Genomic DNA, 16,831 nt, shown 5'->3' with positions numbered 1-16,831 from the left:
GTACTAGACTTAGGAAGAAGGCAAAACCGACACAGACACACATTTACTACAGCTACGTAATTACCATCGAAATGCGGCAACCTTTTTTTATAATTTCAGGTCTTTAAAAGCCGCAAGCGACCTGCACACAAAAACCCACCTCCGCATATGTACTTGCTTTGCTTTGATCTTTAGTTCAGGTGTGTGACTGAAAAATGGCGGACGAGATTGTTCTTCTGGATTTCTGGGCCAGCATGTTTGGGATGAGGGTGAGGATCGCGCTGGCTGAGAAGGGGATCAAGTACCAGCACAAGGAGGAGGACCTGAGGAACAAGAGCGAGCTGCTTCTCAAGATGAACCCGGTTCACAAGAAGATCCCTGTTCTCATCCACAACGGTAAACCGGTTTGTGAATCCCTTATCATCGTTCAGTACATTGACGAGGTGTGGAAGGACAGGTGTCCGTTGTTGCCCTCTGATCCTTACCAGAGAGCTCAAGCCAGGTTCTGGGCTGATTTTGTTGATAAGAAGGTAAGTAAACGTCTCTGAAATTTATTTGTTTTTAATAAATCTATATATATATATATATAGAGAGAGAGAGAGAGAGAGAGAGTGGTAATACAATTTGAGTGCAAATTAAAATGCAGGTGTATGATGTTTCAAGGAGAGTATGGACCACAAAAGGAGAAGAACAGAAGGCAGCAAAGAAAGAGTTCTTTGAAACCTTCAAGATATTGGAAGTAGAGCTCGGAGAGAAGGCTTTCTTTGGGGGTGGAAGTTTTGGGTTTGTGGACCTTTCTCTCATCACTTTCTACAGCTGGTTTCATGCTTATGAGACATTTGGCAACTTCAGCATGGAGGCAGAGTGCCCCAAGATTATTGCATGGGCTAAAAGGTGCCTGCAAAGGGAGAGTGTTGCCAAGACTCTTCCTGACCAGAAGAAGGTTTCTGAGTATATTGTGGAGATGACGAAGAGGCTTGGCGTGGAGTAGAGTCTACAAGTGTACGTGCGTTATGTAAAAAGAGAATGTATATGGTGAATAAGGACACTTGTTGTGTCTGCCAAATGTTGGGTGAAGTTCTGGCTTTCTACCATTTGGAGTGTACTTAAGTTTTAGTGTACGCGTACGTGTATGCAGGGGAATGACGTCTATCTGCTTTTCTTTTTGTATCTTTTCTGCTCTTTATCCATCCTTTTTAATATCCAATTTTGATTTTAGAATCTATTGATAATAACTTGTAACCGCTAATTAGTTGACTTAACTAATTATCAAGTACTCGGTACTCACAAATCTACTCATAAGGATAGTTAAATTGGTTAATTATCGGTCTTTGCTTGGGCGCGGTGTTGCTGACATGATCAAAGGGATTCTCCTCCTGTCCAAGTCCTTTGGGATCCCCTAAAGGATTTCCACCTTTTCCAAATTTATGTTGCCGTCTCTTGTGACTTCTCTAGTACAATAGGAACAAGGCCGCCCATCATGTCTTTCTCCCAAGTCTGATGACTATTGCTAGTTCTATCAAGACCTCTCTTCTGGTCAAAAAATAGACTCCATCGCCTATTGGATCCTTTACGATTAATTTCAACACTACTATTAGGGAGATTTTCTCGGTTCAAGCTGCTGTTTGTGGGCACTCCATCAGCCACGTTCTTTTTTTTAGTCAATCGGCAAACAAAACCTTTATTTTCCTCTCCCTTCTCTCCCATTTGTATCTGAAGTGATGCACCTCTCTTTTGTTTGTAATTTCTTTTCCCTAAAAGTAATTATCATTTTTAAAATAGGGAAAATTACATTTTACTCTTTTAAAGTTTGGAGTGACTTGCAATTCAATCTCCAAAGTTTTAATTTTGGCAATCTATTCCTCTAAAATTTCAAATTTTTGCAATTCGAACAATATTATTCTAAAATTTTCATATTGCTCCTACTTTTTATTTGTTATTTTTATTTTAAAAAAATTTAGGAGTATAAAAATGGTCAGATGGTCACTCCGAATTTTTCTTTTAATTTTTTATAAAAAAATAATAAATTAAAGGCAATATAAAAAGTTTTGGATACAATTGGTCAAATTATAAAAATTTAAAACTTTAAGAAATGATTTGCCAAAATTAAAATTTTGAAGGTCGAATTACAAATCGTAAAATATATATAAGTGATTTTACTGACAGAAGCGCATCGTTTGGGGGAAGTGTATTGTTTTAAAAGTCCAACCGACCACACATACTCGCTTCCACTTTTTTTTTGCTTCCTTTGTCTCACTCTTCTTTGAAAGGTGTGTGAGTCGTGTGACCATGGCGAACGAGGTGGTTCTGCTGGATTCCTTGGCCAGTATGTTCGGGATGAGGGCGAGGATCGCTTTGGCTGAGAAGGGGATTAAGTACGAGTACAAGGAGGAGGACTTGAAGAACAAGAGCGAGCTGCTTCTCAAGATGAACCCAGTTCACAAGAAGATCCCGGTTCTCATCCACAACGGCAAGCCGGTCTGTGAGTCCCTCATCATCGTTCAGTACATAGACGAGGTCTGGAACGACAAGTCCCCATTACTGCCATCTGATCCTTGCCAGAGAGCTCACGCCAGATTCTGGGCTGATTTTGTTGATAAGAAGGTTGAAAAGTCTCTGCAATTTTGTTTTTTTCTCATACTATGTTAATCATGGTTAGATTCGCAGATTTCTTTTAAAAAAAGGGTATCATGCTAATAATTAAACTATGTAGTATTTATCAATTCCATACAAAAGATTCAATAAGCATCATACGTATAGGCAAATTACCATTTATCCCAAACACAGACTTTTATTATGCCTATCCCAAAAATGTACGAAAATAAAATTAATAAATCCAATTAGAACTGCTTGAAATAAATAAATGTGAGTGCAAAATGCAGGTGTACGCATGCTTCGAGGAGGGTATGGACGAGAAAAGGAGAAGAGCAGGAGGAAGCAAAGAAGGATTTCTTTGAAAGCTTTAAGACATTGGAGGGAGAGCTTGGCGAGAAGCCTTACTTCGGGGGTGAAACATTTGGGTTTGTCGACATTTCTCTCATCACATTCTACAGCTGGTTCTATGTGTATGAGACTTTTGGGAAATTCAGTATGGAGGCAGAGTGCCCAAAGATTATTGAATGGGCTAAAAGGTGCCTGCAGAAGGAGAGTGTCGCCAAGTCTCTTCCTGACCAGAAGAAGGTATATGAGAGTGTCTTGAAGTGGCATGGACTAGAGTAAATGGGCTAAAAGGTGCCTGCAAATGGAGAATGTCGCAAAGGGTATGAGTTCTTGGTTTCATTTTGTTTATACATCAATTTCCGAGTGACCCAAGAAAGTGAGAATTAGAGAGATTTTTCTTATGTCAAAATTTCTCTTTGATTTGAGTGTATTAGGATTTTAATTTTGAGTGCTTTTTTATTTTTATTATTATTATTTTTTAAGTGCATCAGGCTTTGAGTTTGAGTTGTTTTCTCTCGCTACTTTTTTTTTAATCTATTTTTTGATAATTCATTTTTTTTTTCGGTTGTGTATATAAAAGTTTATTAAGCGGAATCACATAAATTTTGGAATTCTTTTAAAGAAAAATGTTACAAATATATGTATAGCAGAGTCCTCTGCTTTTATAGATACAAATCAACCCAAGAATACAATTGGATGGATGTCTTCCAAAACCTTAGCCAAGTTAACACGCTGACTGCCGGCTGGGGCCACGTTAGTCGAGATACTTCTTTCTACTTGCCCACAAAAGAACAAAAGCATTAAAACCCCAATCTGGACTGCGTCATAGCTTATGGAACGACGTAGAAAGATGACAGACACCACCAAGAAGCCGCCATTTAGGAAAGAAAATCCATAAAAAACAACGCCCAACCCACCTTCATTGCAAACCATTCAATTCATGCATTATAAGTAAACGCCCTACACAACCCTCCTTCGCATTCTGAGCTAGCTACTTTATCCTACTTTTCTTTGCTTCCCAAGTTGCTTCAATCTTTTTGAGACAATGGCGGACGAGGTGGTTCTGTTGGATTTCTGGGCCAGCCTGTTTGGGATGAGGGTCAGGATCGCTCTGGCTGAGAAGGGGATCGAATTCGAGTACAAGGACGAAGACTTGAGGAACAAGAGCGAGCTGCTTCTCAAGATGAACCCGGTTCACAAGAAGATCCCGGTTCTCATCCACAACGGTAAACCAGTCTGTGAATCCCTCATCATTGTTCAGTACATAGACGAGGTCTGGAACGACAAGTCTCCGTTGCTTCCCTCTGATCCTTACCAGAGGGCTCACGCCAGGTTCTGGGCTGATTTCGTTGATCAGAAGGTAGAAAAGTCTCTGCAATTTCTTTTCTTTTCTTTTTCTGCTGATGTTATTATATTTGTTTTTTCAAACCAAAGAAAGAAATTAATCCCAAAAAATAGTAGCAGCTCAAGTGTTGAGTCCATGTTTCGGACTTGAGTTTTTCTTTATGGATTGTTGGGAATTGAAGACAATTTATACTCTATGGAGGCTTGTAATTTTAATGTACTGCGAGTGCAAAACGCAGGTGTATGCGGTTGGAAAGAATTTATTTTCCAAAAAAGGAGAAGATCAGGAGGCAGCAAAGAAGGATTTCTTGGAAATATATAAGACATTGGAGGGAGAGCTTGGTGACAAGCCTTACTTTGGCGGTGAAATATTTAGGTTGGTCGACATTGCTCTCGTCCCATTCTACAGTTGGTTCTATGTGTATGAAACATTGGGAAAATTGAGCATGGCGGCAGAGTGCCCCAAGATCATTGAATGGGCTAAGAGGTGCTTGTTGAAGGAGAGTGTCGCCAAGTCTCTTCCTGACCAGAAGAAGGTTTACAAGGCTTTCGTGGAGTGGTTTGGAGTAGAGTAATGGTAACTGTAGCTCAGCCGGCCAGAATTGTATGTTTTTTTAATGGTTGTCCTTTGAACTTGTTGGATTGTTTGGTGTCTCTTAATTATCGTTGAGTACGTCGTTGTGTCTGCTAAATGTTTGATGAAATTGGAATAAGAAAGACACTTCGTTGTGTCTGTTCAATGTTTGATGAAATTGTTCCTTTCTACTATAGGATTAAGAAAGACACTTTGTTCTCAAGTTCTTTCTGCATGTTCGGCTACGCTTTTTTCTTTTTAAATAATAATAATAAAACTTTACTTTTTAACTCTTCAACTTTCATAACATTTATAATTATTTTATTAATGTTTAAAAATTCTCAATTTAGCATATTTATGTTAAGATTTGGAATTAAATTAAATGACAAAAAGAGTGAAATTAATGACCTTTATACCCTTGAAAATTTGTGGTTGAATAAAATATTGATAAGGTATTTACTAGCGTTTTATGAGCACCGATCAACTAGAGGCCCATGGCTACTTTACTTGGCTATGATAATGGTAGCCTAATCATGTGTGAGTGACTCTTCATTGTAAAAGTCAAATCTATGCTTTAATACATGTCCAATTTGTTTGAAATTTTTTTTGAATCACTGAACCACCGCCATGGGTTGTTTAACCAAGTCTCTTTACACTTGGCTAATGTCATTGTCTTCAATGGTATAATTGAAATTTTATACAAGTTGCAGCACAAAAAAATAAGTAATAAATAAATAAATCTACGTATTCCTACTTGCCATAAAGCACCAAGAAAACTGAAAAAAAAAAAAAAAAAAATCCAACACTTATTTTTTGCCTGTGCATAAGGCGGTAGTACAATTTATAAAATTATTATAAATAAATAAATATGGTATAAAAAGTAATGTATAGGCCCAATGTACATTTCCATCAATCATAAGCATTGGTTCTTCCGAAAACAATGCAATACTAAGATTGAAAAGAAAAAAAAAAAAAGAAAAAAAAAAAGAAAGAAAAACAACAAAAATTAGAGCAAACAATTTTCATATTCAGCAAAAAACTCAAACCGAAAATTATGATCAAGGATTACTCTATCAACCCGCCATCTACTACCCTTGGAGCTTTTCAGGGTTGATCACTTTCGGGCCATTAAGGATGGTTATGACCATTCTAGCGGGTTAAAGAGGATGGTCGAACCACTTTTATGCCCATGGGTATGTGGGGCACTGGGGCCACTTTCGAGCCACTAAATGTTGTTACAACCATTCTAGCGACTAAAGACGAAGGTCAAATTAGCCTATGCCATGTGGAACGTGGGACCTTCTTATTGGGTGAACCACACAAATGGGTTTTTAGCCCCCAAACACACTTCAAAGAAGTACTCCTATTATCTACATATATTTTTATGGCTTTGTTGTCCCAATTTGAATGAGTAGCTAAAAAAAAAAGTGTCGATCCTATGCCTTATTTGTATGATAATGCTATATGCTAGATAAGTATCACACTTTTATCTTTAAAGTTTATATGTGGCATGGTCTTTGTAGTATTTGAAGGGTGCAAATTAATTTCTAAATTGGAAAATAGGAAGAGAAAAACCATAGGGAGAAGCTAGAAGGCACTGGTAAGTTTATCCTAGAATAATATATAATAATTATCTTTTTTCATGGGTTACGCTTTGAAATAAGTGATAAACACATGACGGAAGCAATGACATCGTGCGGACTCCGGAAGGTACTAGATTTAGGAAGAAGGCAAAACCGACACAGACACACATTTACTACAACTACGTAATTACCTTCGAAATGCGACAACTTTTTTTATAATTTCAGGTCTTTAAGGTGGTGTTTGGCAAATGAGTTGGCTTAGACACTGTAGTTGATGTAGATTGATGTGAAAAAAAGTTAGAATGTTTGGTATAAAAAAAAAATGAAAAAGTGGTATAGAAAAGTGAAAAAATTTTGTTTTGTAGTGATTTTTTTATTTGAATAATAATAAAAAGTAAATAATTTGATATAAAAAGTGAAAAAGTTAGAATGTTTTTATGTTGATTTTTTTAAAAAATGGTGATGAATAGTGTTTGGGCCAACCCCAACCCTTTTACCAAACAAATGAAATTGTATTAGGCAAATTATAACGGTGTCAGAGACGGGCTTACTCTCAGCGGCTTTGGACTTCAACAAAGTTGAGATAGTTTCTTCTTGATTGATGAACTCTTCAGCTTTGTTGTTGAACTGCCGAAGAGTTCCTGTTTTCGGTTTCCGAGCTAATTCACCCATCAAAGGCTTTTCAGTCTTTATACCGTGCATTAATGTTGAAAGAACAGTCTGTTCATCTGGACTTTCTACTATTAGTTTCTCCCGATTGAACCGTAGCAAAAATTTTTTTAAGGACTCATCTTTTCCTTGTACGAGGGATAGCAGATATGCTGGATTCTTCTTTCTTCTTCAAACGGCAAGGAATTGTCCTAAGAACTGCTGCCCAAGGTACTCGAAACTATCAATAGATTTAGGACTCAAACTTCCAAACCATTTTTTAGCAACTTCCTTTAAAGTCAAAGGGAAGGCTCAGCAAGCGATCTCGTCTGGAGTTTCATGAAGGATGATGTAAGCTCGGAAGCTTTCCATATGGTCGGATGGATCTCCATCTCCATCATACTCGCCAATTCGAGGAACCTTGAACTTTCCAGGTAGAGGAAATTTCATAACCCGATCAGTAAAAGGCAAATTGGTGTGCTGCATAAGATCTTTGGCCGTGGATTGATCTTCACCATGCTCAATCAAGAAGGCCATTTTCTCATATTTTTTTTGAAGATCTAGAATATCTTTATTTATCACAACCCCTTCAGGGTTTATCCGATGAGAACAACTTTGGTGGGAGCGATTGTGACGAGATTTTGCATAACTAGTCTCGCCTTGATGAGATTTGCCACCAAGATGCACCTTATTACAAGATTTTTCTCGACGGGAGTCTTTCCCGGTTTTGGCAGTAGTATGGCTCCCACGTATTGAACTTCCAGCGTCATGACGGATAGATTGCTGTCGGGTTGGTGATGGTGGTGCCCGGAATACTTCTTCTTCTCTTTCACCGTGGGTCAAGTTTCCTCTAGGGGTTAATTTAGAGACAATCTCTTCATTTTGTTTCTTCATGGCTTCCATCGACTCGGCTATTTTCTTCATAAAACTTTCTAACAAGGCTGTCTGAGTGTTTGGGTTTTGCGAAGTTCCAGGAACATCAGGCAGAACATTTGGAACAGGACATGGATGTGTAACAGGAATGGAATGTGGAGCACCAGAATGCGGGGGTGTGTTCACCATATCGGAATTTTGAGATTAGTAAGAACCGATAAAAATCAAGGTTCCCACAGACGGCGCTAAACTGTTTGAGCAGTTTTCCGAATGATGATGTGGAATGGGCCCTGTGGATGGCCTAATAATTGAGGTATCAACTGGGTATGAAAACAAAGAAAAATGATCAAAGCTGTCGGTGTTGTCCGGCAGGGAATAGCTCCGATGTCTAAGTTAGTCACAGTGTTTGAGAGAAAAATAACCTTGAAGATTATAGATGAGATAAAAGATATGTAAGATATTCAGTTTTGGAGGGAAAAAGAAGTTATCGAAATAATGAGAGGGAACCCTCCTTTTATAGGCATCGGGTTGTACCTGTTCATCTCGCGTTGTGGACTTACCGAGTGTCCACGTGTAAACAATATATTGAGGAACAGTAAATAAGATATTTATTTAGATATATCTAATAGACCGAGAATGTTTCTCGGGAAGTCATATTCGTGTAAGGTTCGGTTTACCGAATCTTATAACTGAGCGTTGTCCATTTTACTCAGGTGAGCCTAAAATTGCCAAGTATAAACATGGTGAACAGTAAAAAATAACCGAGCTATTGGGATGGGCTGACAAATTTATTTTCTCGGGCCCAACTCAGCTGATCCATGACCCAACAGGTATCATGCTAATAATTAAACAATGTAGTATTTATCAATTCCATACAAAAGATTCAATAAGCATCATACGTGTAGGCAAATTGCCATTTATCCCAAACACTGACTTTTATTATGCCTATCCCAAAAATGTATGAAAATAAAATTAATAAATCCAATTAGAACTGCTTGAAATGAATAAATGTGAGTGCAAAATGCAGGTGTACGATGCTTCGAGGAGGGTATGGACGAGAAAAGGAGAAGAGCAAGAGGAAGCAAGGAAGGATTTCTTTGAAAGCTTTAAGACATTGGAGGGAGAGCTTGGCGAGAAGCCTTACTTCGGGGGTGAAACATTTGGGTTTGTCGACATTTCTCTCATCACATTCTACAGCTGGTTCTATGTGTATGAGACTTTTGGGAAATTCAACATGGAAGAAGAATGCCCCAAGATTATTGAATGGGCTAAAAAGTGTCTGCAGAAGGAGAGTGTCGCCAAATCTCTTCTTGACCAGAAGAAGGTTTATGAGAGTGTCTTGGAGTGGTATGGACTAGAGTAAATGGACTAAAAGGTGCCTGCAAATGGAAAATATTGCCAAGGGTATGAGTTTTTGGTTTCATTTTGTTTATACATCAATTTCCGAGTGACCCAATAAAATGTGAAGTTGAGAGATTTTTCTTATGTCAAAATTTCTCTTTGATTTGAGTGAATTAGGATTTTAATTTTGAGTGCTTTTTTTTTTTTTTTTTTTTTTTAACTGTATCGAGGCTTTGAATTTGAGTTGTTTTCTCTCGCTACTTTTTTTAATCTATTTTTTGATAATTTTTTTTTTTTTTTTTTTTTTTTTTTTTTTTTTTTTTTCGGTTGTGTATATATAAGCTTATTAAGTGGAATCACATAAATTTTGGAATTCTTTTAAAGAAAAATGTTACAAATATATGTATAGCAGAGTCCTCTGCTTTTATAGATACAAATCAACCCAAGAATACAATTGGATGGATGTCGGCTACTACAGGGACTCCAAGTCCGCTTGAAATTCCAAAACCAAAGCCAAGTTAACACGCTGACTGCCGGCTAGGTCCACGTTTGTAATCAATTTAGTCGAGATTTTTTGTCTACTTGCCCACAAAAGAACAAAAGCATTAAAACCCCAATCTGGACAGCGTCATAGCTTATGGAACGACGTAGAAAGATGACAGACACCATCAAGAAGCCGCCCTTTAGGAAAGAAAATCCATAAAAAACAACGTCCAACCCACCTTCATTGCAAACCATTCACTTCATACATTATAAGTAAAAGCTTTACACAACCCTCCTTCGCATTCTGAGCTAGCTACTGTATCCTACTTTTCTTTGCTTCCCAAGTTGCTTCAATCTTTTTGAGACAATGGCGGACGAGGTGGTTCTGTTGGATTACTGGGCCAGCCTGTTTGCGATGAGGGTCAGGATCGCTCTGGCTGAGAAGGGGATCGAATTCGAGTGCAAGGATGAAGACTGGAGGAACAAGAGCGAGCTGCTTCTCAAGATGAACCCGGTTCACAAGAAGATCCCGGTTCTCATCCACAACGGTAAACCGGTCTGTGAATCCCTCATCATTGTTCAGTACATAGACGAGGTCTGGAACGACAAGTCTCCGTTGCTTCCCTCTGATCCTTACCAGAGGGCTCACGCCAGGTTCTGGGCTGATTTCGCTGATCAGAAGGTAGAAAAGTCTGCAATTTCTTTTCTTTTCTTTTTCTGCTGCTGATACTATATTGGGGAAAGTTTACATAACTCCCTCAATCTATCACTCAATTGACAATGTTCTTCCAAACTTTCAATCGTGACAATATTCCCCCCAAACTATCAAAAATTGTCAATGTTCCCCAATGACAAAATTACCCTTAAAAAAAAAAAATCCAAACGTTGGCCAATTTTTTTTTTTTTTTTTAATCAATTTTATAAGAAAAAAATTAAAAAAATTTCGATTTTTTTGTATATTAAAATTGAAAATTTTCGTTTTTTTTTGGTTTTTTTTTTTGTTTTATAATTTTATTTAAATAAAAATTTACGTTTAAAAAACTAAATTTTCGTTTAATAAAATGAATTTTTTTTGTTTTTTAAAACTAAATAAAAAAATAGTTCTCTTTTTTTAATAAAAATTTCCGTTTTAAAAAAAAATTAAAATTTTTTGTTTTAAAAAAATTGTTTTTTTAAAAAATATTATTTTTAAAAAAATCAATTTTTTTTTTTTTGAATTTATAAGGGTATTTTTGTCTTATTGAGAAATTTATAAGGACATTTTTGTCTTATTGCTAGTCTTGGGACATTGACAATGTTTTGATAGTTTGGAGGAGACATTATTACAATTGAAAGTTTGGAGAGACATTGTCAATTAAGTGGTAGTTTAAGGGGTACGTGGACTTTACCCTATTATATTTGTTTTTTCAAACCAAAGAAAGAAACTAATCTCAAAAAATAGTAGCTGCTCTAGTGTTGAGTCCATGTTTCGGACTTGAGTTTTTCTTTATGGATTGTTGGGAATTGACGACAATTTATACTCTACGGAGGCTTGTAATTTTAATGTAATGCGAGTGCAAAACGCAGGTGTATGTGGTTGGAAAGAATTTATTTTCCACAAAAGGAGAAGGTTGGGAGGCAGCAAAGAAGGATTTCTTAGAAATATATAAGACATTGGAGGGAGAGCTTGGTGACAAGCCTTACTTTGGGGGTGAAATATTTGGGTTGATCGACATTGCTCTCATCACATTCTACAGCTGGTTCTACGTGTATGAGACATTGGGAAAATTGAGCATGGAGGCAGAGTATCCCAAGATCATTGAATGGGCTAAGAGGTGCCTGTTGAAGGAAAGTGTCGCCAAGTCTCTTCCTGACCAGAAGAAGGTTTACAAGGCTTTCGTGGAGTGGGACTAGAGTACAGGTACTCGGTGACCTGTAGGCTGTAGCTCAGTCGGCCAGAATTGCATGTTTTTTTAATGGTTGTCCTTTGAACTTGTTGGATTGTCGTTTGGTGTCTCTTAATTATCGTTGAGTACGTCGTTGTGTCTGCTAAATGTTTGATGAAATTGGAATAAGAAAGACACTTTGTTGTGTCTGTTCAATGTTTGATGAAATTGTTCCTTTCTACTATAGGATTAATAAAGATGCTTTGTTCTCAAGTTCTTTCAGCATGTCCGAAATAATATCTCGGCTACGCTTTTTTCTTCTTCTTTTTTTTTTTTTTTTAAATAATAATAATAAAACTTTACTTTTTAACTCTCCAACTTTCATAACATTTATAATTATTTTATTAATGTTTAAAAATTCTCAATTTAGCATATCTATTTTAAGATTTGGAGTTAAATCAAATGACAAAAAGAGTGAAATTAATAACCTTTATACCCTTGAAAATTTGTGGTTGAATAAAATATTGATAAGGTATTTACTAGCGTTTTATGAGCACCGATCAACTATAGGCCTATGACTACTTTACTTGGCTATGATAATGGTAGCCTAACTCATGTGTGAGTGATTTTTTATTGTAAAAGTCGAATCTATGCTTTAGTACATGTCTAATTTGTTTGAAAATTTTTTTGAACCACTGAACAACCGTCATGGGTGGTTTAACCAAGTCTCTTTACTCTTGGCTAATGTTATTGTCTTCGATGATAAGATTGAAATTTTATAGAAGTTGTAACACAAAAAATAAGTAAATAAATAAATAAATCTACCTATTCCGACTTGCCATAAAGCACCAAGAAAACTGAAAAAAAAAAAAAAAAAAATTCGATGGCAAAAAATTCCAGCACTTATTTTTGGTCTGTGCATAAGGCGGTAGTACAATTTATAAAACTACTAGAAATAAATAAATATGGTATAAAAAGTAATGTATAGGTCCAATGTACATTTCCATCAATCATAAGCATTGGTACTTAGGAAAACAATGCAGTACTAAGATTGAAAAAAAAAAAAAAAAAACAAAAAAACAAACAAAAACTAGAGCAAACAATTTTTATATTTGGCGAAAAACTCAAACCAAAAATTATGATCAAGGATTACTCTATCAACCCGCCATCTGCTACCCTCGGAGCTTCTCAGGGTTGATCACTTTCGGGCCATTAAGGATGGTCACAACCATTCTAGTGGGTTAAAGAGGATGGTCGAACCACTTTTATGCCCATGAATATGTGGGGCCACTTTCGAGCCACTAAGTGTTGTTACAACTATTCTAGCGACTAAAGAGGAAAGTCAAATTAGTCTATGCCATGTGGAATGTGGGACCTTCTTGTTGGATGAACCACCCAAATAGGTTTTTTGCCACCAAACACACTTCAAAGAAATACTCCTATTATCTACATATTTTTTTATGGCTTTGTTGTCCCATGCCGTACTTATATGATAATGCTATATACTTAGATAAGTATCACACTTTTATCTTTAAAGTTGATATGTGGCATTGTCGTTGTAGTATTTGAAGGGTGCAAAATAGGAAGAGAGAAACCATAGGGAGAAGCTAGAAGGCACTGGTAAGTTTATCCTAGAATAATATATAATAATTATCTTTTTTCATGGGTTTACGCATGACGGAAGCAATGACATCGTGCGGACTCCGGAAGGAACTAGATTTAGGAAGAAGGCAAAACCGACACAGACATACATTTACTACAGCAACGTAATTACCTTATTACCTTCGAAATTAATGCGGCAACCTTTTTTATAATTTCAGGTCTATAAAAGCCGAAAGCGACCTACACACAAAAACCCACCTCCGCATATATACTTGCTTTGCTTTGATCTTTCGTTCAGGTGTGTGACTGAAAAATGGCGGACGAGATTGTTCTGCTGGATTTCTGGTCCAGCATGTTTGGGATGAGGGTGAGGATCGCGCTGGCTGAGAAGGGGATCAAGTACCAGCACAAGGAGGAGGACCTGAGGAACAAGAGCGAGCTGCTTCTCAAGATGAACCCGGTTCACAAGAAGATCCCGGTTCTCATCCACAACGGTAAACCGGTTTGTGAATCCCTTATCATCGTTCAGTACATAGACGAGGTCTGGAACGACAAGTCTCCGTTGCTGCCATCTGATCCTTGCCAGAGAGCTCACGCCAGATTCTGGGCTGATTTTGTTGATAAGAAGGTTGAAAAGTCTCGCAATTTTGTTTTTTTTTTTCTCATACAGTCATACCATGTTAATCATGGTTAGATTCGCAGATTTCTTTAAAAAATGGGTATCATGCTAATGATTAAACTATGTTGTATTTATCAATTCCATACAAAAAAATTCAATAAGCATCATACGTATAGGCAAATTACCATTTATCCCAAACACAGACTTTTATTATGCCTATCCCAAAAATGTATGAAAATAAAATTAATAAATCCAATTAGAACTGCTGGATGTTGAAATATATATAAAATATAAAATACTAAAGAAAAAGAAAAGAGAGCGGAAGCGGAGAGAGACGTATGAGCTACATCTTGTATATTCACTGTCTCAATCAATATTACATAACTCTCTATTTATAGAGAGACAATGAGTAGTGACCAAGAAACCCAAATTAAACCCTAAAAAATATAAGGAAAGAAATAAACCCTACATTACAAATTAAATAACGGAAATATAAAATATTTTAACAAAGGAAATAATATATTCTAACATCCCCCCTCAAACTCAAGGTGTAAGCTTGAGTTTGGAAAAGAGAATAAATTGAAGGCATCTAAAGTCGATGGTTGGATCAAGACAATGCCGGCGAGAAAGGCTGAAAGTGACGGCCGGAGAAATACCAGAGAATAGGGACAAGCTGCTAAAAGAATCCGGTTAAGGGCCAAGCCGCAACTGACAAAGATGGTCGAAGAACGAAAACTAGTCATTAAATCCCTTGAAGGGCCAAACCACATTGTGCCAGGGTTCGCCAATCACAAAGACGAGAAAGGCTTAAAGTGACGGCCGGAGAAATACCGGAGAACGTAGACAAGCCACTAAAAGAATCCGGTGAAGGGCCAAGCCGCAACTGACAATGAGGCAGAAGAACAAAAACTAGCCGTTAAAATTCCCGTGAAGGGCCAAAACCGCATTGTGCCAAGATTCGCCAATGAATAAAGTCGTGGATCACAACAAAATTAAGAGATCATCAGAAGAGAATGCTAGAAAACACCATAGAAACATCATAAGACTTTTATTGAAAGCCACAGAAACAGAAACGTGGCTCTGATACCATGATGAAATATATATAAAATATAAAATACTAAAATAAAAGAAAAAAGAGCGGAAGCGGAGAGAGACGTATGAGCTACATCTTGTATATTCACTGTCTCAATCAATATTACATAACTCTCTATTTATAGAGAGACAATGAGTAGTGACCAAGAAACCCAAATTAAACCCTAAAATATATAAGGAAAGAAATAAACCCTACATTACAAATTAAATAACGGAAATATAAAATATTTTAACAAAGGAAATAATATATTCTAATATCCCCCCTCAAACTCAAGGTGTAAGCTTGAGTTTGGAAAAGAGAATAAATTGAAGGCATCTAAAGTCGATGGTTGGATCAAGACAATGCTGGTGAGAAAGGCTGAAAGTGACGGCCGGAGAAATACCAGAGAATAGAGACAAGCTGCTAAAAGAATCCGGTTAAGGGCCAAGCCGCAACTGACAATGACGGTCGAAGAACGAAAACTAGTTATTAAATCCCTTGAAGGGCCAAACCACATTGTGCCAGGGTTCCCCAATAACAAAGACGAGAAAGGCTTAAAGTGACGGCCGAAGAAATACCGGAGAATGTAGACAAGCCACTAAAAGAATCCGGTGAAGGGCCAAGCCGCAACTGACAATGAGGCAGAAGAATAAAAACTAGCCGTTAAAATTCCCGTGAAGGGCCAAAACCGCATTGTGCCAAGATTCGCCAATGAATAAAGCCGTGGATCACAACAAAATTAAGAGATCATCAGAAGAGAATGTTAGAAAACACCATAGAAACATCATAAGACTTTTATTGAAAGCCACAGAAACAGAAACGTGGCTCTGATACCATGTTGAAATATATATAAAATATAAAATACTAAAGAAAAAGAAAAGAGAGCGGAAGCGGAGAGAGACGTATGGGCTACATCTTGTATATTCACTGTCTCAATCAATATTACATAACTCTCTATCTATAGGGAGACAATGAGTAGTGACCAAGAAACCCAAATTAAACCCTAAAATATATAAGGAAAGAAATAAACCCTACATTACAAATTAAATAACGGAAATATAAAATATTTTAACAAAGGAAATAATATATTCTAACACTAGAAATAAATAAATGTGAGTGCAAAATGCAGGTGTACGATGCTTCGAGGAGGGTATGGACGACAAAAGGAGAAGAGCAGGAGGCAGCAAAGAAGGATTTCTTTGAAAGCTTTAAGACATTGGAGGGAGAGCTTGGCAAGAAGCCCTATTTCGGGGGTGAAACATTTGGGTTTGTCGACATTTCTCTCATCACATTCTACAGCTAGTTCTATGTGTATGAGACTTTTGGGAAATTTAGTATGGAGGCAGAGTGCCCCAAGATTATTGAATGGGTTAAAAGGTGCCTGCAGAAAGAGAGTGTCGCCAAATCTCTTCTTGACCAGAAGAAGATATATAAGAGTGTCTTGAAGTGGCTTGGACGAGAGTAAATGGGCTAAAAGGTGCCTGCAAATGTAGAATGTTGCCAAGGGTATGAGTTCTTGGTTTCATTTTGTTTATACATCAATTTCCGAGTGGCCCAAGAAAGTGAGAAGTAGAGAGATTTTTCTTATGTCAAAATTTCTCTTTGATTTGGGTGTATTAGGATTTTAATTTTGAGTTTTTTTTTTATTTTTTTTATTTTTTTTATTATTATTATTATTATTATTTTTTTAAGTGTATTAAGGCTTTGAGTTTGAGTTGTTTTCTTTCGCTACTTCTTTTTAGTCTATCGGGCTTTGAGTTTGAGTTGTTTTCTATCGCTACTTTATTTTAATCTATCTTTTGATAATTCATTTTTTACGGTTGTGTATATATAAGCTTGTTAAGCTTGCGATTAACAATTCTTTTAAGGAAAAATGTTACAAATATGTACATAATTTTTATTTTCATG

General features: G+C 36.8%; 5 protein-coding genes across 6 annotated transcripts; all 5 read left to right on the top strand.

The window, feature by feature from the left end:
- Window positions 1–95: 95 nt before the first annotated feature.
- LOC132190646 (putative glutathione S-transferase) lies at window positions 96–1,149 on the top strand. Its single transcript, XM_059605685.2, has 2 exons — window positions 96–509; window positions 626–1,149. The coding sequence occupies exons 1-2, from the start codon at window positions 195–197 to the stop codon at window positions 968–970; spliced, it is 660 nt and encodes a 219-aa protein (XP_059461668.2). The 5' UTR covers window positions 96–194; the 3' UTR covers window positions 971–1,149.
- Window positions 1,150–2,233: 1,084 nt separating this feature from the next.
- On the top strand, window positions 2,234–3,368 carry LOC132169892 (putative glutathione S-transferase). Its single transcript, XM_088516208.1, has 2 exons — window positions 2,234–2,591; window positions 2,862–3,368. Exons 1-2 carry the CDS (start codon window positions 2,269–2,271, stop codon window positions 3,196–3,198), a joined length of 660 nt encoding a protein of 219 aa, XP_088372334.1. The 5' UTR covers window positions 2,234–2,268; the 3' UTR covers window positions 3,199–3,368.
- Window positions 3,369–3,755: 387 nt separating this feature from the next.
- LOC132171413 (putative glutathione S-transferase) lies at window positions 3,756–9,304 on the top strand. Of its 2 annotated transcripts, none has more exons than XM_088516207.1 (2): window positions 3,756–4,279; window positions 8,969–9,304. In XM_088516207.1, the coding sequence occupies exons 1-2, from the start codon at window positions 3,965–3,967 to the stop codon at window positions 9,302–9,304; spliced, it is 651 nt and encodes a 216-aa protein (XP_088372333.1). In that variant the 5' UTR covers window positions 3,756–3,964. The 2 variants fall into 2 exon arrangements, with proteins under 2 accessions (XP_088372333.1, XP_059438704.2); XM_059582721.2 differs by lacking the exon at window positions 8,969–9,304 and adding an exon at window positions 4,503–5,072 and having other exon boundaries at window positions 3,800–4,279.
- Window positions 9,305–9,936: 632 nt separating this feature from the next.
- On the top strand, window positions 9,937–11,661 carry LOC132171412 (putative glutathione S-transferase). Its single transcript, XM_059582720.2, has 2 exons — window positions 9,937–10,447; window positions 11,332–11,661. The coding sequence occupies exons 1-2, from the start codon at window positions 10,133–10,135 to the stop codon at window positions 11,656–11,658; spliced, it is 642 nt and encodes a 213-aa protein (XP_059438703.2). The 5' UTR covers window positions 9,937–10,132; the 3' UTR covers window positions 11,659–11,661.
- Window positions 11,662–13,460: 1,799 nt separating this feature from the next.
- LOC132171410 (putative glutathione S-transferase) lies at window positions 13,461–16,561 on the top strand. Its single transcript, XM_059582718.2, is given in 2 exon segments — window positions 13,461–13,860; window positions 16,053–16,561. Coding segments are annotated over 2 exon segments (651 nt in total). The 5' UTR covers window positions 13,461–13,545; the 3' UTR covers window positions 16,389–16,561.
- Window positions 16,562–16,831: the final 270 nt, after the last annotated feature.

The sequence above is a fragment of the Corylus avellana genome, chromosome 1, assembly GCF_965113065.1.
Source record: "Corylus avellana chromosome 1, dhCorAvel1.hap1.2, whole genome shotgun sequence".
NCBI lineage: Eukaryota > Viridiplantae > Streptophyta > Magnoliopsida > Fagales > Betulaceae > Corylus > Corylus avellana.
This window is presented reverse-complemented; position numbering and strand designations above follow the sequence as displayed.

Coding starts and splice junctions, on each gene's coding strand:
- LOC132171412 (XM_059582720.2), top strand. CDS start 10,133: ATGGCGGACGAGGTGGTTCTGTTGGATTACTGGGCCAGCCTGTTTGCG. Junction 10,448..11,331: donor CTGATTTCGCTGATCAGAAG/GTAGAAAAGTCT, acceptor TGCAAAACGCAG/GTGTATGTGGTTGGAAAGAA.
- LOC132190646 (XM_059605685.2), top strand. CDS start 195: ATGGCGGACGAGATTGTTCTTCTGGATTTCTGGGCCAGCATGTTTGGG. Junction 510..625: donor CTGATTTTGTTGATAAGAAG/GTAAGTAAACGT, acceptor ATTAAAATGCAG/GTGTATGATGTTTCAAGGAG.
- LOC132171413 (XM_088516207.1), top strand. CDS start 3,965: ATGGCGGACGAGGTGGTTCTGTTGGATTTCTGGGCCAGCCTGTTTGGG. Junction 4,280..8,968: donor CTGATTTCGTTGATCAGAAG/GTAGAAAAGTCT, acceptor TGCAAAATGCAG/GTGTACGATGCTTCGAGGAG.
- LOC132169892 (XM_088516208.1), top strand. CDS start 2,269: ATGGCGAACGAGGTGGTTCTGCTGGATTCCTTGGCCAGTATGTTCGGG. Junction 2,592..2,861: donor GTTGATAAGAAGGTTGAAAA/GTCTCTGCAATT, acceptor TGCAAAATGCAG/GTGTACGCATGCTTCGAGGA.